This window comes from Pseudopodoces humilis, chromosome 3, assembly GCF_049639895.1.
Source record: "Pseudopodoces humilis isolate 2021_Gansu_Grassland_sample_001 chromosome 3, ASM4963989v1, whole genome shotgun sequence".
NCBI lineage: Eukaryota > Metazoa > Chordata > Aves > Passeriformes > Paridae > Pseudopodoces > Pseudopodoces humilis.
This window is the reverse complement of record NC_142202.1, coordinates 84,908,409-84,929,855: the sequence shown is the minus strand read 5'-3', so window position 1 is coordinate 84,929,855 and position 21,447 is coordinate 84,908,409. Positions and strand designations below refer to the sequence as shown.

Genomic DNA, 21,447 nt, shown 5'->3' with positions numbered 1-21,447 from the left:
GATGTGTGTCAGCATAATAAAGGTGTTTTTAACATTTTTAACTGTAAAAAAACAGAAGGTACATTAGCATGGTGACCTTACCATAAAAGAGAAAAAAAAAATAGAAAGAAACTTATTTTAAGTAGAGTTAAAATACAGGGTTCCCGAATAATCTTTTCAATTCTGACTGAAGAACTAGACTGCTCCTGAGCTTCCTCTTGATGTAGAGAAATCCTTCAAAGACTTCCTAAGAGCACTTGCTAACTAAGTATCAGCATTAGGTGCCTTGTTGTTTTGAACAATTCTACTAAATTTCTGCATTTTCAGTAAACTAAGTACTACATATCTGCCTACAATGGACTGAGGGTTCCATGTAGGACTAAAGATCCCAAGTCCTAGTTCTCAGAAGTAATTCAAGGCTCTAATTTCAGCTGCCAGTTTGGATGATGAGATTTCAAGGCTTCCTTGTGTAAGCTTTCAGAAGAAATTGGAGAAGTGAAAATGTGAGGATTCTTTTTTTTTTTCTTCTTTTCTATTCTGAAATTTGAAACAGCTGTTACAAAATGTTTATAACCGTACATAGTGCTCAATAAATGTCTAAACCTAGAAGGAACTATGCATGAATTATGTCTGATTTATACATTAAATAAAAGTAGAAAGAGCCAGTTGAATTTTAAACATTCCCCTTGCATTCAGTAAGACTAGAAATTATGTCTATAGAATATTTCCTGCAAAAATGTCTAATGCATTTCATATACAATATAAAAAAATATTTTAAAAGCTTTCTGCGAGTTTATCAGACAAGGTAAATACTTGGGCCTAATTAAACCTTCTTAAATTGGCTTTTGATAGTGAAAAATAGCCTTATTTTTAATCTCACTCCGTAAAGTGCAGTCCAAGATTATACATAAGGAAAGATCTGAGCTGCCATTAATTGCTGAAAGTTACTTCTCTTGGACAGGTCAATAAACTCATAGGGCACATATCAGCCTTCAGGAATCAGACCCCAGGGTGAGGCAGGACAATCCCCATCCCAGCCCTGGATCCTGAGCAGATCCCAAGCCAGCTCTGAGAAGGTCAAATCTTCAGCTCATCTCCTTTTGGGGCGATGAAGTGTGTTGGATTACAGGATCTTTGGAGAGGCAGGAGCAGGGCCCTGTTATGACCCTGGCCTCAGATTCTACTGGTCTGGCTGTCAGCAGCCAGCAGTGATAGCCTTCCAAGGTGCAGACAAAGCAGGGCACACCAATGCTTCTAAACATCCAATTGACCTGTCTCAACTGCAGAGATACACGTTTCAAAGAAAGGTTTCATGGAGCTAAAGCTGCAGTTCCATTAGAGGTACAAATGAGTTAACAAAGTCATACTAAAGTTTTGCCTACAATGTAATGCAGCTCCGAAGATATGTGTATCTAACACTCAAAAAGCAATGCCATTACGTGTCATTATTTAGTTGCAAAACACTTTGGTAGATACTTTTACTGCCTCTTTGGTGGATTATTTTTAAACTGTAGATACTCTGCAGTCATACTTACCAATTTAACTTTGCAGGGATAATACATGGCCTGATTAGCCCCAGGGAATGAAGATATTTCATATTTTTTCTTCCAGTTTATTACCCATCTTTGGCAAACAAAGCAAAATAAATCAATTAAAATGATATTTTAAGAAGAGTATTCCCAGGTTTGGTTAGCTAAATCACATTTTTGCCATTAATGTGGCCTTTATAGATGTTTTAGACCTTTCTCAAGATCATCTGCATGTATCAAAATAAAACATTCTCCTCCCAGTTTTATGGCACAGCTCTGTTAGAAAAACATTTCAGTGGAACAATTTCAAAACAAAACTTCGTGGTTTAGCTCCCTAAACCACAGAGGCAGTTGCCATTTATTTTGGCTGTCTCCACCACTGCTCTGTGCATAGTGAAAGTGCTTCCCAGCCCACCTTGCACAAACACAAGCGCTGCCACTTCGGTCCTTCCTTGTGTGCTCTCCTCTCCAGTGCAGAAGTGAGCTCTGTGTGTCGCCATTACCCCAGCAGCTGGAAATTTCCTAGATTCCACTCAAAATAAAGCAAAGTAGGTGAATGGATGCCCTGAGAGATACAGGTAGGAGGGACAGAGCAGGCAGCTCCCCTCCCGACCTGAAGGCCCTGACAGGCTGTGTGGCTGCGCTCCATGCGGGTGCCTGCCCTTGGGCTGGGGGATGCAGCAGGCAAGGCACAGGGCACTGCTCTCATCAGCCCCTCGTTACACCTCCTCCAGAAGCTGGTCAGTCTTATGTAACTAAGGGCCAGCTAATTTTGGGGTATGAGTTTAGGCGTTTACTCTTGGAATGAGCACCAATGAAACTTCACAAGTGGCTCTGGCACCCATGAGGGTCTGTGCTTTTTACTGCAGACATGCTCTAAGTCTGGAATTGCAGGTGCTTCAGCAACATCAGTGTTTCCACAGAGGCCCTGGCCCTTTTGGGTGCAGTTTACACTCCCAGGGCAGAGGAGGGTGACTCCCTGACAGCCAGCCTTTGCCAAGGGGCAGATGAGCCGCGGCAGCTGTCTCAGGGAGCTGTAACTGAGTTTTCTGGGGAGACCAACACCCTGACACATCATGTTACTGCTTACGAGTTCAATGCCACCCCTGGATGACCTGACAACACCAACCTAGGGTAACAGAGCCATCTTAACACCAGGCTTGATTTGAGACATGGACCACGTGGGAAGTCTTCCTTCAGTGTGGGAGAAACCATTTCTCCTCTTTAGGAAGAACCATGTGAGATTAGGAAACCCTTTCCAAACCTGCTGGATCCTTTATGGAGTTTATACACCTACAGTCACACCATGTGAATAACAGCTCACTACGAAACCAGAACTGAAGCCATCCAATCCCACACCTTCAGCACAGGATAAATAAAACTAGCAGCTTCAATGTTTCCCTGCTATATTTAAGCAGCAGTAGCCTGGTTTTGACACTGCTCCAGACAGTTTACGCCTGCATGATCACAGTAGATATTTTACTCTTTAACGTTAAAAGTGTTTTCATAGTATACATTTTTCTTAAATCAAGAAACAAACCATGGACTTTTAGAAAAGCTAACTCTTCCCTTATTCCTCTACTATCCATGGCCATTTTGCCACTGACAACAAAAAAGGAGGACCAGAGCCTTTAATTCCCTACTTTTAAGTGTTAATATATTTACAGATGACTATACAAACAAGCGCCAAACAGCAATTGCACATTATTAGAGCTACACAATATTTGCACATGTTGCTAAAACAATGCTGCTAAATTAAGAAGCTTTATTAGTTCAGAGTTTTTGGCTGCTGTTATTAAAAATATATTTACCTGAAAGGAAATCCAAGTATTTCATTTTATAAACAATTGAAAATATAGCAGTAAGCAACATAAACTACTGCTTTTTATGTTTATACATTTTTTTTTTGGCATAACACTGCCATACAGGTACAGAATTATAAAATATCTCTTTATAGTGCATTACAAATCCAGAAACTGGTTACCACTCCTACCACACACATATGGTATTGGTACTACCAAACATGCACAGCATCCTGTAATTAAATACTGCAAAGAAATATAGAAAGAGAGCAGGACCATTCATAAAAACTGACATAGAGCTGTTCCATTTTGCAAGTAAGAATTGTTGGGCTTTGGGGTTTTCTCTTTTTACTGCACTTTTTTCTTAGAATACATTTGAACAATGAAGTCTATGATATTTTTGAATTTTATCAGTGCAAAACTACACTTAATCATCTGTTGCTGAAATCAAACTGCATAAAGGGCAAACAACCATGGAATACGTTAAAACACAGAAAAAGAAGAGCAACTAATGATTAGCAAACATGCTTCAGCAGATCTCAAAAATATAAGTGCCATAACCTTTTTTACTGCAAAACAATAATTTTCACATGGTTAGCCACAATAGTAAGTACATTCAGTATATTTCACAGTAAACTTTAGTTGATGAATACACCACTGAACTTGTAAGCATGGTAGAATTAAAGAGCCACATTTCTAAGAAGAGATTTCTTTCAGAACGATTTGCCAATTATCACATTTTTTTTATCTTACAGCAAACAGCATAATGCTTTTGAAAATAAATGTAGAAGTGATTACAAGTGTAAAGCCAGACGAGGTCTCTATTGATCTCTATAGCTTTTGAACTACATTTTAGGAGTCCATTACATACAGCATGTAATAAACCTATTCTTAAAAGTAAATTTTTGCTTTCACCAAGGTCTTAACTAAGTGTACTTAAGAACAAGGGCTGAAAAGGGAACACAGCTTTCAGGAAAAGAAACAGTTCATAGCCAATGCTGAGCACAAAGATATTACAGAAACACAATGTGCACCCCCCTTGAAGAACTGTATCTAAATATCTGTAAGTAGTGAATTTATGGTGTTGACCATAATGTGAATTGAAGGGGACTGTATATACTTAGGCCTTTTTTGACCCATCCCTCGTTTTCAGACTTTGATAATCATAAAAAACACCTTTTGACCAGTCACTCCAATTACAACTGGAAGTGTGAACTTGTATCAAAACAAATGTAGAATGACGAGTATAGTTCTCAACAAACCCCAGACAGTATTTCCACCTTCTACGCGATCCCAGTGTTATATTCATTGATCCTGGTAGCTCCAAATCCAGAGGTACCTCACTCATGTGGGGTAGGAATAGGTTTTCCATTTGACTGATTTTGCTTTCACACTGGTAAGAAGAGAATAAATCAACCCTGTTCTGCAGTTGGAATCTGACTTTTAACACTTAATCTACACTTTTAACACTAGTCTACAAAAGGATTTATGTGCAAAAATGTGTTTAGAAGTAAGTAAGGTATTGCCACCAACTTAGGACAAGTTTCTGCCTAAGCAGACATCTTCTGCCTAAAAACAGAAGAAACATGGGGAATCTTCTGTCTAAACAGGTATTTTGTCATTAGAATCTCCCATGGAATTTAAAAACTGATTTGAAGTAGACTACACTTCACCTTACAGAACTTTTAGTACTGTGTTCAAATGTAGTAGCAATTCTTGAATAAACTGATCTGACAAAAATAAGAGATCACCTTCACCACACAAAACATTATTAAAACATGGAACACACAGCTACAAGGGATTGTAGAGGCTGAAAGAAACCATGAATTCAAAACCAAAAAATTCCTGGAGACAAATGGGGTCACTGTATAATTTCTTTGCTTCACAGCATCTTTTGGTGGCCACTGTTGGAGGCAGGACACAAGGCTAGAAACATCTTTCGTTCTGATCCCCACTGGCAATTCTGAGGACAACATACATCATCAGCATGATATTGTCACACTTTTATTAATGGCAAAACTTGCTTCACATACTTGTATCTTATTCAGAAATACAGCTTTTGTCCAGGAAATTCAATATTGTATGTTTCCTGCAAAAGTGTGGTGTAAAAAAATTACATTTTCACTTAAACATATATAACTATAAATTGTGATCAGTACCATCACAACAGTAAGAAAAAGAAAGGTGTAAAATAACCTCTCAATTAAACAGATAGACATAAATTTTATTTAAAAACAAACAAGCCGTTTTCCATTTAAATCCAGTAAATGTCACTTGTCTTACCTCATTGGATCATCCATCAACATTGTACAAAGCTTCTAAGGTATGTAAACCTTCTGTTTATAGTACAGATATATGCAACTGCAGATTATTAGAATTATCCTGGAATAGTTCAGGGAGGCTTACACTAGGTTACATGAAATATTAACGATGATTATACAAATATCTAATACATTAGAGTGCTGCAATCTTAGAGCCAGAAACTGAGGAGCTGACCCAAGCCAGGGAACAGCTCCCAAAAGATTATTGCACTTATTTTTAGAATCCTTCAGGATTTTATTTGAGCAACATGAACACAAAGACCTCAGACCTGCTCCCAGATATGTTGACACATGTAACTACTCTTCTGCTGTGAATGGTCTGTGCTGCACACCTCATGTACCCAAGCCTCCAGTCTCTACAGCAACACAGTATGAGGTACCGAGGCACACTTGTGTCTGGCATAGTAGGGCACAGAGCTGTAATTAACCTTAAAGTGCTGCATTTTTGCATGATTTGTATGATCGCCTTGTGTGTACTCATCTGTGCACTCAGTAACATTGTTTCAAATTGCACATTCATATCCCCTCACCATAAGAGCCTCAAAATCAAAGTCACAGGTATGTGCACGTACACACTACTCCCACTTAACAGTACCAGAGGCTACTCAGATGTTCTTACTTGGAAAGAACCTTCATATGGAAGGTTCTGTTCAATAAACATATGAACAGCTCAGATTCTAGTCTAACACTGGGCCAAAATACACTATTGTAACAAGTACACAGAAATCCCTGAATGCTTAAGCACATAGCAAGACAAAAAGAAATTTAACAGTAAGCAAATGACTTGACTTTCTTTGCATACCCTCACTTCAGTTTCTGAAGTAATGGTTAAACAACTATGTACTGGCATCTATGAGGATACAATCATTTCAACACATATATATATACACTGTATATATATTGTAAACCTGAAAACCAATACTTAGAAACTTCAAGCAGGGGGTGCTTTGGTTGCTAAGGCCATGATTCTGTAACAAAAATGCATACAGTGCACCCACTTGATCCTCGCAAATCTCAATGGGAGGCTATACTGTATGATTGCCCTGCAATAAATCCTTCTTTTCAGTACTTGCAAAATCAGAAGAAACAATTCCGCTATGAAAAGAATGAAACACTGTCACATTTTACATAGAGCGGAATTTGTTAGTTAAAGCTGAAGTGTCCCATGGGAGTAATTCTGTTGATAAAGCTGTAAAACAAGGATTAGAGAGTGCAGGAGCCCACCTGACACAAAAACCCTCACTTACATAGTCCCTTATAGTTCTTCGTAGGCAACTGATATGCCACTACTCTTATATTAAAACACAGAGAAATATACTGAGTTGCAGATAAAAAAACATATTCAGGTGTAAGTATGAAAGTTTTTGACAATATTTTCAAATACCTCGGCCCCTTAATGCAGACAGCTCTGTCAGATTAAAAGTATTTTAAATACTTAAAAAAAACATCAAACCAGTAAGCATGTTTAAGTGAGAGATGTGTCATGACAACAGAATACTGCAGAGTAATCTTCTCGATGCACATCCCAAGAACTTTGTTTAAAATCAGAGCAAGATTTTTTTTTTTTGTTCAGTAGACAAAAGATCTCCTGAGGTCATTGATGTTCAATCAAATTACACTATAAATATAATAACACCTCCAGCATCCCTTATTTCACTTCAATACTCCACATTTTCTGTACAGTGTTTCACATTAATACTAAAGTTCATAAAATGAAGGCTCTGTGTAGCTTCCTATGCTATAGTTATGTTCCTTATACACAGAGTATTAATTTTCCCTATGGTACTCAAAAAATAACTACATAACAACTCTATGAAGTTTGCACAGTTAGGCACTCAAGACTGAAACAGTCATAGGCAGAAAATGAAGTGTCCTCCCTTTGCATATGTGGAGGGGCAGAGTCCTTAACTACACAGACCAGGTTTATCACAGCACTTCCTTCCCCTTCTGTTCTGAAAGTCAGAGGCAAACACAAACAAGGGAATCCCAGTTCATGTCCAGGGAACTGTCAAAGGCTTCTCAGGATCTTTCTGGCCTTAAAAATGTGGTGGCTGGAATTCTTTGGGAGTTCTCAGACAGACTTAATGCCTACTTGAATGATCCATGTTACCCCCAAAAAAAATAAAAATCCATGTATATAAGTTCCTTTCCTCACATGTTAGCAGAAAAAGAGAAATACATCTTCCTTCTTTGCTTCCTTAGAATGGAAAGAGCCTACTCTTTTTCCATAGGGACCAAGATCCCTCACTGCCACTCTATTTGATCCCAAGAACCAGCGCTACCCAGAGAAAAAAAATGGATGATGAATTGCCATGATGGGCATTAGCAAAACAGAACACAAAACATATTGTCTATGATCTGAAACCCCTGAAAAGTTCATCATTTAGAGTTATAAGCCTTCAATAAAGTCCTGTAGCATTTTGACACTCAAAATGTAGTCAGCCTCTTGCCTCGTAACATTTAATAAGACATACATTAAAGGCAGTGGATAATATGTACACTTTGAAACAGAAAATAGAAGTTTCAGAGTATTTCAGGACTGTAGGAAGTGTGAATTGTACCTGCATTAATTTTTAAGTCATATTCTGCACAACTAACGTGCTGGGTACTATTGTTTGACTTGAACAGCAGAAAATCAGAAGACGCTACTCAGGGAGAGCAGACAGTTCTTCGGCAGAAGCTGGGAAAGATCTTAATAGTGAAATTCCTACTTGATGGGCTCCAGCCCAGCCAACAGACTGGCCTGCCTTAAATTTCCACTGATTATCGAAATAACATAAAACTGTAAGAGACTTATGAGAGCAAAGAGAGGAAACAGACAGCTGGAAAGAAGCATCAGGCCTGCCTTTGTCTCTGAGACCAGCAACAGCTCACTGCATTGTGCAGATTCTGCCCAAAACTGGCCAAGAAACATTGAAGTTAAAGACCCAACTTGGCATGCCTGCTGCCCTTTTCTCTGATGGCTTTGCTGATCAGGGAATGTTTTGTGGTAAAGACACTGCATTTCAGCTGTCCAGAAGCTTTCCAGGTGCTGAAGCCAGCTGAGAGAGTTGTCTAATTACAGCTGATTCAACAGAGAGCTTTCAAATGGAGATGAAACTTTGAGAGATCAAAGTGATCCCTCCCCCTAGATTAGTTGTAACAAATGAGATGAGAGAAGGAAAAATTTAACAGGGACTAAAAACTCTAAAGTGCAACTTCCCTTGTATCCAAAAGCTGTGGATACAGTTCCTTCATAAGTTAAAACTTTTATTCAATGTACAGTGATTCCCAGATGTACAGGACATGATATATGCTATCCATCGTTAAGTACCTCCAACAAAGATGCTAATCTAAGGTAAAAGATACTGTGCAAATACTGCTATTAATCATGACCATAGTTCCTAAAAAAAAATTACCACTAGGGTAAAAAACTGTATTTTTGAAATAATTTCTAGTAATTTCCTAAATGGAAAACAAAAAGTAAACTTAAAGGAAGCTTTAAAACTCTAATGTTCCAAGGCTTTTTAGTTGTTATACTTTAATTTTATTTATTTATTTTTTAATACTGGATGAATTTTAAAAAGTAGATAAGCTTTTCTGTGCAATCTGTCCGGAAAAGATAATGAATTTCTTAGCTTTCAGTACACACAATTGTTTTAAAGAGACACACCTGCTTGCCTGCTGATAAACTGAGGGTGAAAAAATCAAAATTCATTAACCTAACAGAAGCCTAATCTGATGCATTTGCAACAAGCATAGTCTTGTGAATTTACACTAGATGGAAATATCAACCAAAATGAAGAAGCAATGAATAATTTGCTTCATTCAAAGTGAAACAAAGATTTCTTTAAACCTCAGACTCATAGTTTGAGCTCATCCTTAGCTTTTGTGGTGATCCCCTCTGGAAGTGTTTCCTTATCAAGGTTATCTTGGAGATCAGCTGATGTATCATTTGCAGAATTCTCCGTGTTACATTTATCTTCCTCTATAACGCCTGGGTGATTTCCACAGTCATTGTTCAAACCGTCATCATCTTTTTTGGAATGAGAAATGTCCTCTTTTCTGTCTGAATTATCATGAATTTCTTCTGATTTTGAAAGCTGACCAGTATCATCATCACTGTTCTTTTCACTGTTCTCCCTAACAGCATCACAGTTTGCTTCTTGCTCATCCTGATCATTTTCTTCCCCATTTTTTGTGAATTCTACCTTTCTTTCTTCAGTTATTTTACCAGCTGAGCTTCCACTTGCCGATGTGTTCTTAGGCTCTTTCTGTTTCTTATGCTTAGAAATATGACTATTGGGAATAGAAACTGGAGATGCTGGCTTTTTATTTGCTTTGCTTCCTTCTGACTTCTGTTTTCTTGGGGGTCCCCAGATAAAATGCTCTGAGGGTGTATAATGTTGCTGGGCAAATCTCAGCAGTTTCCTCCTTTCTCTTCGGTCTCTAATAGTATACACAAAATATTCTAGAGCACTTTGCTTAATGTTGGGAATGGTATCTTCTACAAGAGCTTCATGCAGAATAAATTTTACCAGGGGAGATTTGAAACTCTCATATCCAAGTTCACCAAGACTTTTCAAAATTCGAGTGATTCTTAAGTAGTTATGTTGAGACCTTTGAAAGAAACAGGTAAAAAAATTCTATTTAATCAGAAAAAAACCCAGTTTACAAATACAGAACTGGAACTGCAATTCCTCAGTTTTTTTTATCACTTCAGGTATGAACTTCAGACTTCCTGTATTTTAATTTCTCAAAACTGCTGAAGCTTACCAGCACCTCCTTTGCTAGGATGTTGTGAGTGAAAGTTAATGTTCGTAAAAAGCACTGGGGGAGAAGGCTGAGAGAAAATAAACTCAAATGTGTACTGATTTTGGTTCCTTCTGCTGTATGAGAAGGGCAACAAAGCTGGTGAAGGGTCTGTAACCTGTAAATCCTATGAGGAGCAGCAAAAGGTAATGGGATTGTTTATTCTGGAGCAACAAAAGCTCAGGGGAGACCTTACTGCTCACTACAGCTGCCTGAGAGGAGGTTGTGGCAAGGGGAGAGTTGGTTTCTTGTCCAAGGCAACAAGTGACAGGACAAAGGGAAATAGCCTCAGGCTGCACCATGTGGAGGTTCAGGCTGGATATCAGGAAAAATGTCTTCTGTGGAAGAGTGGTTAAGCATTGGAACAGGCTGCCTAGGGAAGTGGTGGAATCGCCATACCTGAAAGTGTTCAAAAGATGAGTAGATGTGGCACTTAGTGCAATAGTTTAATCGATATGGTGATGTTTGGTCAAAGATTGGACTCGAAGATCTGAGAGATTTTTTTCCAACCTTAGTGATTCTATGCTGTTCTCTTTCTGGGGAGAAAACCCAGTCACTTTGTAAATGAAAGGATTTGTAGTGTATTTATAGTGCAGCTAAAGAACAGGGTTCATTGCACTTCACGCAAGTTATTTAAAAGTTGGGTCTCCAGTCTAGACAAGCACCTGTACTGATACAGTCAGTGCTAGAGGAAAAACAGGCATCTCTGGAGAGTAAGTCCCACTGTTGTAGGAAATATCTAAGAGAAAATTAACAAATTGCCTTCTGGAAGTGCTTGTGAAAAGGTCTTTCCCTTGTAAAGCACACCTTAGTATGCAGTAAAACTTTTATGTTTGAGTTTTAGATGGATAAAATTACATAAAGAAAGTCCCAAATCCTGACTTAAAACTGTAGCTTTCATTGGAAAGAACAGGAGTGAAACCATGAAGTAATGTTTGGGCTTCCTGAAAACCTGTTTTATCTGTAGCCTGAGTCTGAGATCACACCCATATTGGCTCATACAATGTTTAAGTAAAATTATTAACAAATTATTCCTATTATTCACCTGGATTCATCAGCAAGTGTACCTACAAGCTTTTACTGTGACAGGAGAACAAACTGCTGCAAGAAAACAATCTACAGCTCTAAGGTCTGAGATATTAGGAAAGTGAGCACAAGATTTGAAAAGAGGTTTTGGTACAATTAATCTGTATGAGACAAAACTCAACGCAAACTTAGGGTCCACACAATACCAATGAAAAGCAACTGATATAATTTTCTGAACACTGGGACAAGGTTTGACATAACATGTTTAAACTTTTCCAGATCAGTATTTCAGTTAAAAATATTTAAATACAAAGTATTTCATGTTTTGAGGAGGGAGGGAAATCCTGTTACTTAACTTTCATACAGGTGTGGAGAATTTGATCTTTCTCAAAAAGAAATGTAAATAAAAAGATAAGCCACTTGTTTTTTTCCATGTAAGAAGCAACACTTTGGGATTGGGTGAAAACAAATTCAGTACCATGACAAATTAATTTGGAGCTAATATCTTCTTCAGCACCATCTAAAGTTGTGTTTTCAAAGAATTCAATAATGTCAATCCAACTGGTAATGGGTGAGAAAAACAATCAAAAAAGGGGAAGGACAAACATACAGATAGAGGCATAAACCAGGCATCAACTATTTATTTTTCCTTTTCTTTTTTTCCTGGCAGTCTTTGGAAAAAATACCTCTGCTTTCTCTAGAAAACAAAAGCATAAAGAGATTCTGTAGCAATTCTAGCAAGTGAAGTGCATGTCATTACTTACTCATTCAAATGCTGAAATCTTTCTTGCCAGTTAGCAGCTCGTGCAACGTTTCCAGTTTTATCAATTAGTTTTATTCCAAAAAACTCCAGCATCATTTTGTAAGCCAAAAGGAATCTTCTAATTGCTTCTTTTGTTTTCTTGAATTCCTAATGGACAAAGAATATGTCCAAAATTCTAAGTGGCACTAAAGCAAGTACTTCTGCATTGTATAAGACAGCTCTACATAACAAAAAGCAGTTATGTATTTAAAATTACTGTGATGGTTTGTATGGAGATCAATTTGTATTACCTCAATCTCATATGTAGTTAATTCTTTAGCATAGAAGTTCAGACCTTGTTCCCTCAGTGGAAAAAGCCTGTTAAAACAATAAGTGCATTATGGCTCAGTGTAAGAACATTTAATCGAATTAATGCTTTGAAACAGAAATAGGTAATAATTGACCAACCACTGTATGTAAGTGTGGTTATGCTCCAGTTTTTCATAGTCTCCTTTCCATTTATTTAGGACTTCTTCAATATAAACCCCTGCACAAAAATAATTTGAAAAAATGTTAGGTAGACATCAAAACCAGCACTCAGCTACATAAAGTACATGCATGTTTAAATAATGATAGAACATGTACTTTGTCTTTCACATACTATGTGAAATAAGGTCTATTGAAGCCAAAAATAAATTTTAATTTAAAACTAATTTAGTTACTAAAACTTATTTAAAAAATAAGGTACTTATAAAATGTCAATATAAACAAAACCAGCTGACATACTGGGTTACTAACAAGTGAAGGTATGTGACAGCAACCTATGTAAAATATATCTAAGAGTTCCCATGAGATCCCTTTATCACACGGACTGGGAATTAACAAACTGCTTCCATAAAATACTGCACTGTGAATTACCTGTCATTGCTTTTACAAGACAAAATTCTGCAGCCATCCATCTATCCATCCATCTATCCATCCGTCTATCCATCCGTCCAATCTTCTAAGCCTCAACTCTCTCATGCCACGAATCTCTCCAGCTTCAAATACCATTATGATTGGAAATCTTTCTTAATTAATGGTGGCTAAGCACTACACTGAGACTGTGCTCATGAAATTCAGTCATGGGCCAGGGCACTTTTCCAGGTACTACACGAAGTACAAAAAAACCTTGTTCCCAAAGCCGTACAATATCTTTCCATGAATGAGCACTGTGTTTGTCTGTTTCTATTCTGAAACCAACAACAGCTGCACAGTGTCTGCCAAAGTCAGATAGCATAGGAGCAGCCTGAAAAACCCAAAGCCCCATGTATACAATCTCCTGCTATGTATTTAAGATGCCTCTTCACCCAGTGAAAATTTCTATTTAGGTCTCAATGGCAAAGGAGGACGCATTTGATACTTTTATTTAAGAAGTGAAGAAAGCAGCTAGTTGAAGGGGCTCCTACGTACATGGGGTTTCCAGTGTAGGAAAAGGACCTTGGAAAGAGGACCTTTCACCATCGCTGCATTGAATCCAACCTATATTTCAAGTACTGGAAAACTTGCTGCTCAGTCCCAGGGCAGAGAGACAAACAGGCCAGCTCTGATCTAGAATCACAAGCTAAATCTGTAGGTCATGGAACTAAACCAGATCTAGTATTGCACCAGAAATGTTTTGGGTTTTTTAAACAACATTCTCCAGTATTTCAGTTCTTAACCTAAGGACTAGCTAAGGATAGCTAAGATTCCCTCTGAACACTCTCACAGATCCACGGACTTGGGTCAAGGTGGTGGTTACTCTTTTCCATTCTCAATACAAACTTGTGCATAACCAGAGCTCACAGCCAACAACGTGTCAGCCTCCATGGCTTATCAGCTACCTTTGATGTGGTTTTCTCCCAGAATACAAAGAGCAATGTTATTTGCAAATTTTGGGAGTGAAGCCCTCCTATACCTTTCATGACTGTCTCCTCTTGTAACTAATCCTCTTGAACTGTTCCTTCATTTTGGGCTTTAAAGGAGTTCTTCCCCACAACCTTTTCTGCCTTCTAGTTTCAGAGCCATATGGTCCCCAGTTTCACACAGACCTCAGTGCCCTTCACTTTCTTTCTATATCTGCTCTCTGTGTAACATCTCCCAGATCTGCTACTTCTTTACTGGCAATTCACAGACCCACTTCTTCTTGCAGTCAAACTAAAACTGACTAAAAGCATCTGCCTATGGGTATCTAGATAAAGCTCAAGCCAGTTAAATCAAAAGTCTTATCTTTCTTTCACAACCTGAGTTATTTTCTCACTTGCTAAGGGTATTACTGCTATCTTGTCTATAAACAGTTCTCACCTTCAACTTCCCTATATGTACATTTTTATAACCTTCCGTGTAACATTCTTTTCCATCCAGCTTCCTATCTGAACTCTCACACAGTTGAGTTGCATCTCAACTTTTTTTTTTCCTGACCTTGAAAAGTGCTTTCTTGTCATGCTTACACCTACTCTGAATGCTGCTGAAGGCAGCTACCCTGAATGCTGGGAAGATTAACTTTCTAGACTGTTACTTTTTCATACTGTCTCACTTTTTTTTCGCTTTGCATCCTTCCATTATGGAACGCTGCCCTGTAACATCGAACAAAAACTACACACCTTCACTTCCAAAGCCTTTGTGACCTGTCCCTTACTACCTTATCAGAACCCATTTGTTGCTATGAGACTGATCCTGTTTCCAACAGGATCCTGCCTCAGAGGCAGCCTACACATCTCACTCCTGCACTCCAATGTACACTTCACTATTTCCTACCAAGCTGCTCTCATGCTGAGAGGATCCTTCTACAAATACCTTCAAAGTAACCTCGTCATCATTCTTCTAAAACTCAGAAAATCTTATTTCTGGCCTTCAGTTTGTCTTTTTTGCTAATGGCTAAGCTCTTGTGTGCTGAGATTCCTGTCCACCACCCTAACCAAGATTGCTTTATTGCCTCCTCCTGCTTCCCAATCTGTCTGCTGTCCTATTGTCTCTCATGCTGACTGCAAACTCTCTAGAGTAGGGTTTATCATCTTTCAGCTTCTCCTGTGTTTGTGCAGAATGCTGCATACAAGGTTCCTGCTCCACCACCAGAACCACTAAGGACACTGAAAAATCACTTTATTATCGTTATTACAATAATCTCACACAAGACTAAAGCACATTTTTTTCCCCTTACACAGTTCTAGGGATAACACCCATAGATTGCTGCCACTCCTATTCAAACAGCAAGTTTGTGCAATATAGTGGAAGAACTTTTTCTTTGTTTAATAAATGTATTGCCACAAGACAGTGGTACTAACAATGCTTTGTACTACTTCATGCTGATAATGTCTAAGAAAAGCACCACCTTCCTAGAGTGAATGCTAACACTGTTTTAAGCACAAACTTGTGCTTATCAATGTGCTACTATGACATGGGTGGTTCATGCTCTACAGTATATTACTATACACCTTTAATTTGCCTCAATTATCACCACTGTTTCAATTTGCTACTATCATTAGTGAGCATTCTTTTGTTATCACTGTTATTGTCGCAGATTACTCACCATCAGGTTTAAATGGGATTTTATTTTTGTAAAACCGCAGATTGCACAAGTCATTTTGATACCGAAGATCTTTAAAGTTCTGCTAAAAGAAAGGAAATAGGACATTATCAGCCTGCAGAAACCTACCAAGACTATATAGAAAGTGATATTGGGCTTTTTGAATAATTTAAGGACAAAAAATTTTCAGATTTTTAGGAACCACAGAGTTCTACTCATACTCAAGACTCAGTTTAAGGATCTGAAAGTTCTTTCTGACTGGTACATTCTCCTACTGAGGCAGCAGCAAACATAGCAGAATCCTCCCTCCAGTCTGAAGGAACTTGAGAGACAAATAATCAGTCAGGCATACTCTATAATCTACCAACTTTGATATCCAAGGCAGAAGCCTTCTCCTGGGCTCCTACCACATTTCCCAGGCTTACCCATATCATGTGTTTGCATGTTTGTCCAGGATGGAAAGACATTGCTTCTCTCCCACTCGCATATGTTGTGCCTCCGTATCAGCTTTTTGGTTCTCATTTCTCATATTTACTGGACAACACAAAGGTTTAAAAATGTTTTTTTACTGAAAAGGCAATTTTAAACCATAAAATATTCTTACTGGATACTGGTGTCGGTACTTGTATAAATCTCTTGCTGCATAGAAGCTTCTCTTTGGCTTGGCTGTCAGCTCAGTTCCATCAGCACTCTGAAACAGTTAGAAAGCAGATAAGCATCATACACAAACCCCCTAAATAGCATATTTGTATAATATTAAAATAATTACTTTCCATTATGGATCTCAGCCATGTAAACAAACATAAGTGCATGTATTTGCCTACTGTTTGGTCAAACACTGAAAATTTCCCTTCTAAATACTTAACAGAACACACTTTAAACCTAAGTTAAAAAATTAATCTAAAATACAAAAGCAAGGCTATAAATTGTCCTTCCAATGAGGCTGAATTTGAATTAAAGCAACAGTCCGATTGTCATTTCCAAATGCAAGACTTCAAAGTAATCTGGCAAGTGCTAATACAAGATGAAACAAGTAACTGAACTTAAAAATGCAGACACACCACCAATTTTGAGGAGCAAATCATACTATTTGCAAAAAATAAAAATAAAAATAATTAAAAAAACCCATGTGTACATAGACCTAATTGCTATTATTGCACTCTATGGAAGAAAATGAATAGTTACTAAAAAAAAATTCATTCTACTCCTTACAATATACGCATAATAGGTTAAAGTCAAGCTTAAAAGAGGAAGTTCTCTGGGACTGCACTGGGCACTTGCTGCTATTTTTGCCCATCCTGTGGCTTATCAACTGCACATTAATGACAAACAAGGAACTATGTTCATCCCTCCTTTCACAAGACCAGCTTTGACCATACCTGTAGGCAAAACACACTTGATTGAACAAGAAACACCCCTTGACACTTGGTTATCCGGGACTAGTATCACCACGTAACAAGCAGAAAAGGGAAAGACGCTTAGGATTGCTTAATTTTGTATGGTCTCTAAACCAAAACATGATATATCTAGCAACCTTAAAAAAGACCCAGCTGCTCCACCCTACACGGTATTATAACTCAGATAAAATTATTGTCAAAAGAACACTTTATTTCTTTAAGCTCGGCATTTTCAAAGCGTCCTAAGGAAGAGAAACTCGCTCTGAAAATTCGTCACACCCACCGAGGAGTCACAATTCCACTGCCACACAGGACCAAATACTCCAATTTTCATCCTATTTAATGAAGAGGCCATGTTAAATGCTCCATTTAATTTAAAACACAGCCTCCCCTGGAAACGGCAGCAGCGGGAACGTCGACGCCAAGGCCTCGATTTTCTCCCCACAGTGAGAGGGGAGGGGTGTGGAGAGAGGAAAACGGGCTTAGAGGAGATGCAGCGCTGGGTTATCCCCAGCCGCTCCGGGCCCGCGAGTGCCGCAGAGCAGCGGGGCTGCCCGGACCGCGGCTCGGCTCGGCTCGGCTCGGCCGCCGGGCCCGCGGGCAGGGCAGGACAGGACAGGGCAGGACAGGGCAGGACAGGGCAGGACAGGGCAGGGCAGGGCAGGGCAGGGCAGGGCAGGGCAGGGCAGGGCAGGGCAGGGCAGGGGAGGGCAGGGCAGGGCGAGGCGGGGGCCCGTCCGGCGCTGCCGGTACCTGCTCGGGGCTGGCGGCGTCCGCCTCTGCCCGCTCCGCGTCGTCCTGCGCTGGCGGGGCCGGCGGCGGCTCCCGGGGCCGGCAGTCGGCGGCGGGCGGCTCGGGCAGCTCTTCCCCGCCTCCCGCGGCGGCGCACACCCCCTCCTGCCGCCGCGGCTCCGCCGCCTCGGGCTCCGAGTCGGTCTCCCAGGTGGAGTCGCAGTCCTCCACCGTGGTGGGCTCCTTGAAGCTGACTCCGCTCAGCAGGCTGCCCATCGGCCCGGAGGCCGCGGAGGCCGAGGGCTGGGAGCGGCCGCCGGCTGCCTACGGCTGCGGCATGGCGGGGCGGGGCGGCGGCGGCCGGGGCTGCTCCCCCGCCCGGCCCCAGCCCACGGACACGCGCGGGGCGGAGCTGGAGGCTCCGGGATTTCCACAAGAAACACGCGGCCAGCCCTGGCGGCGGGCACCGCGGGGTCGGGCGGGGCGACTCGGGGCCCGCCCGCCGCCTCCCCGGCAAACCGTGCTCGAGGGGGGAGTGGGAGTCTCCCCTCCGAGGATGTGCGCCCCGAGGGAATTTCACTTCCCGGAGGCGACCGCGGTGTCTGTCCCCTGAACGCTTATGAGAAAAGCTAGCGGGTGCGGGTGTTCATCGAGAAGAGTGGGGATGGCGACTGCCCCAGAGCAGTGGTCTGGGGAGGAGATGCTTTGAGTGACAGAAGTGGTCGTGCCGCCCGCAGCGTGCAAGCTCCGGCTGTCCACTAGACGTGGGAACGATTGTGCTAAGGTAGACCCCAAAGAGTATACAGGTACCAGAGAAGACAGGAATGGAGGGGGCAATACTGTGGTAACAAGCCAGTTTTGGCTGCTTCTTAAATTCCTGCGAATTTGGGGATGAAACTGACAAGATGTTCAAGGACCAATATGAAGGGGCAGTGACAGTGTATTCTGTATTTGGCTAGTACATGCCTTTTGGACAGAAACACTGCCTGGAGCGAAGACCCCATGAGTCGATAGCACATTGTTCCAGTGCCTGCTCTAACCCTCATGTCTAAAAATGTGTCCTCATTTCCAACCACGGTTGGTAGGCTTCAGTTCACCCTTAGGGATTTCTGCCTTCTCCTTAAAGACAATTCTGTGGTGTCTGGTGACCACTTCTAAAGATGTGTATTATCATCAAGTCATCTCAGTCCTCTTCTTGGCAAATCAAACAGGTTGAGCTTCTTCAGCGTCTTGCCAAAAATTACTTTTCACATTCCCTCACTCAAAGTTGTACCTTTTTTTGTCTACTGTGTCTTGAATGTTTTAGCATCTGTTTCAAGTGCAGGTACCAACATTTTAACTGGATGTCAGGCTCATCAGTACAGAGCTGATTTTATCTGTATATTCTTGTTTCTCTAGCCCCTCTCTATAAAATGAAAGATCATTTGAAGCCAAGTTGCCACAGCGTCATGCTTAGATGCACTCATGTCACCCTCATACATAGCCCTCCTTCAGGTTTATTTGAAGCATGCTAGCTGCACACACTGACACCAAACACAAGAAATTACTGGGAATGCCCTGGTTTCTCAGACCTTGTTTCAGGCAAGTGTATTTGCAGTAGCAGCTCACCTAGATACAGTCACAGCCAAATGGCTGAGCCTGCGTGACAATGCAGTCTACCCCTGCTGCCCCTGCCCCTGCTGCCTCCCACCATCACCTGCCTAGGCCAAGACATTTCTCCTCCTCCTGTGTTCTTCACAGAGATCAAGGAAGCCCACTCAGCCTTTCCAATACCCCTTAGTCACCACCACACCAGCTGCTTCCCTCCTCAGGATCCAGCTACTCCCACTCAGTCCAAGATCAAAGCTGGTGGCCCAAGCCAAGACATCCCCTCCACCCCCCAACCCTGTAGGTTTTCAAGGTCTACTGGAACTTTTTTGATATGTGATATTGAGGAATGCATGTAGCATACAGGAAAGTTCAGTCTCATTTTTTGCCAGTGGGCATCGTTTTAATAAAGAAAAAAAATCTCCATCAAGCAGGCACAAGAAAAGTTATAAGAGGGCAAGCAGTAAGACTAGATGCTGGGGCTGCAGTTGGGGGAACAGAGTCTTTTATAACACTCATGCTTATGTATTTTTGGAGAGTCCCCTCTTCTTTGACCTCATCTGGGGGAAAGAATTTCTTTCCTGCTTCCACAGTATCTCCTCCCATGTTGTTGGCATAGTTTGAAGGAACTGATTTAAGAAATTCTGATGTCTGGAACACGTTTTTCTTGACTACTTGCGGACCAGCCACTTCCACTGGACAACATCTACTGGCCCAGTAGCTCTCTGCTCCCTCGCCCCTGCTACAGCTTTTCTCAATGTTCCCTCACTGGGATTGTTTATATTATGGACAGTGGAGCCTCAAAATCATGCCTTGTATGTGCATCAAAAATTAGTGGGAGGTTCTGATGACATTCAGTTTGCATGGCAGTTAATCCCACAAACTAAAGATCTTCCTACAAGAAAGCTCAATGTCTTGTGCAAATAGCTGCATGTCATTATAGGAAGCTCAGTTTTACCTGAAGAGCAAGGCTGTCAGCCAAGTCTCAAAGCTGTCGACCGAATCTCATAACAGAATTTTAGGTGGATTTTTAAAGGATATGGATCTCAGAGTACTGATAAGAACTGGGAGTCAAATAAACTGGTGGGAGAGCTCACCAAGACATTTGCCATCATTTACCATCAGTCCTGGTTAACCAGGGAGGTCCCAGATGAGTGGAGGTTAATCAGTATGATGCCCATATTGATTAAGATGGGTGTCTTGTGGTGATTTTATGATGAGTAGTCTATTCCCTTATCATCTGCTGTATGCCCAGGAATGGTTGCTGTAGCTTTAAGGTGGGGAGGGGGAGCCTTGGGGCTCTTCCATGGGTTTTTTCAAAGCCTCACACCCCAGGCATCCCTGGTGCCATGTGGGCTGCATCCTTTTTTTTTTTTTGCTTAGCTAGCTTACATTTTGTTAGCTTAGGCAAGAAGGTTTTTTTTTTTTTTTACTTTCCCTGGCCTTGGAGAGGCTGCTGCAGCAATTCTTGGGTGGCCATTTTTCTGAAGTGAACTGTACGGTTTGTTTTTAAGTCTGAGACCTGAGAGAATGACCAGCAGGAGAAGAATTGGCTGGGAGCTGCTCCACCTCAGCCCCAGACCTCGGAAAAGCTGAGCCAGTGAGAGAGAAGAGACACCAAATCCACCTGCTTTACCTGCTGTGAAGAGGGGACCAACTCCAGAGATTCACCAGGTTCCCATCTGTTTTGCTGGAGCAGCTGTTTGAACTTTTGTGGGATTTTTAGGTTTTTTTCTTGAGAGAGGAGCTGGTGCTGTTTTTTTCTCCCCACCAGGTTGCCAGCCATTGTGGATTGGGTTTTTTTTTTTTTTTTTTTTCTTTCCCTGGCACTTTGGATTTTTTGGTCAGGTAGTAGAAGGGTGGGTGATCTGCCCTTTGGCCGGTGTATGTATTTTTCCTGTGAATAATGTCCTTTTTCAGGGTTGTGGCTTATTGCTGGTTTTGGTTGTGAACTAGAGGCAGTCAGGATTCATGAAGAGTTTCTAGCTTTTTGTAGG

At 40.8% G+C, this 21,447-nt stretch overlaps 1 protein-coding gene across 4 annotated transcripts; it reads right to left on the bottom strand.

Moving 5' to 3' along the window:
- Positions 1–3,148: 3,148 nt before the first annotated feature.
- On the bottom strand, positions 3,149–18,153 carry OGFRL1 (opioid growth factor receptor like 1). Of its 4 annotated transcripts, none has more exons than XM_088052851.1 (7): positions 17,885–18,153; positions 16,339–16,425; positions 15,738–15,819; positions 12,659–12,737; positions 12,502–12,568; positions 12,213–12,358; positions 3,149–10,230 (listed from the first exon to the last, which is right to left on the bottom strand). In XM_088052851.1, exons 1-7 carry the CDS (start codon positions 18,137–18,139, stop codon positions 9,474–9,476), a joined length of 1,473 nt encoding a protein of 490 aa, XP_087908977.1. In that variant the 5' UTR covers positions 18,140–18,153; the 3' UTR covers positions 3,149–9,473. The 4 variants fall into 4 exon arrangements, with proteins under 4 accessions (XP_087908977.1, XP_087908979.1, XP_005518192.2 ...); XM_088052853.1 differs by having other exon boundaries at positions 3,149–5,273; XM_005518135.3 differs by having other exon boundaries at positions 15,738–15,816.
- Positions 18,154–21,447: the final 3,294 nt, after the last annotated feature.

Coding starts and splice junctions, on each gene's coding strand:
- OGFRL1 (XM_088052851.1), bottom strand. CDS start 18,139: ATGGGCAGCCTGCTGAGCGGAGTCAGCTTCAAGGAGCCCACCACGGTG. Junction 12,569..12,658: donor AACCACACTTACATACAGTG/GTTGGTCAATTA, acceptor TTGTTTTAACAG/GCTTTTTCCACTGAGGGAAC. Junction 12,359..12,501: donor TAACTACATATGAGATTGAG/GTAATACAAATT, acceptor TTTGTCCATTAG/GAATTCAAGAAAACAAAAGA.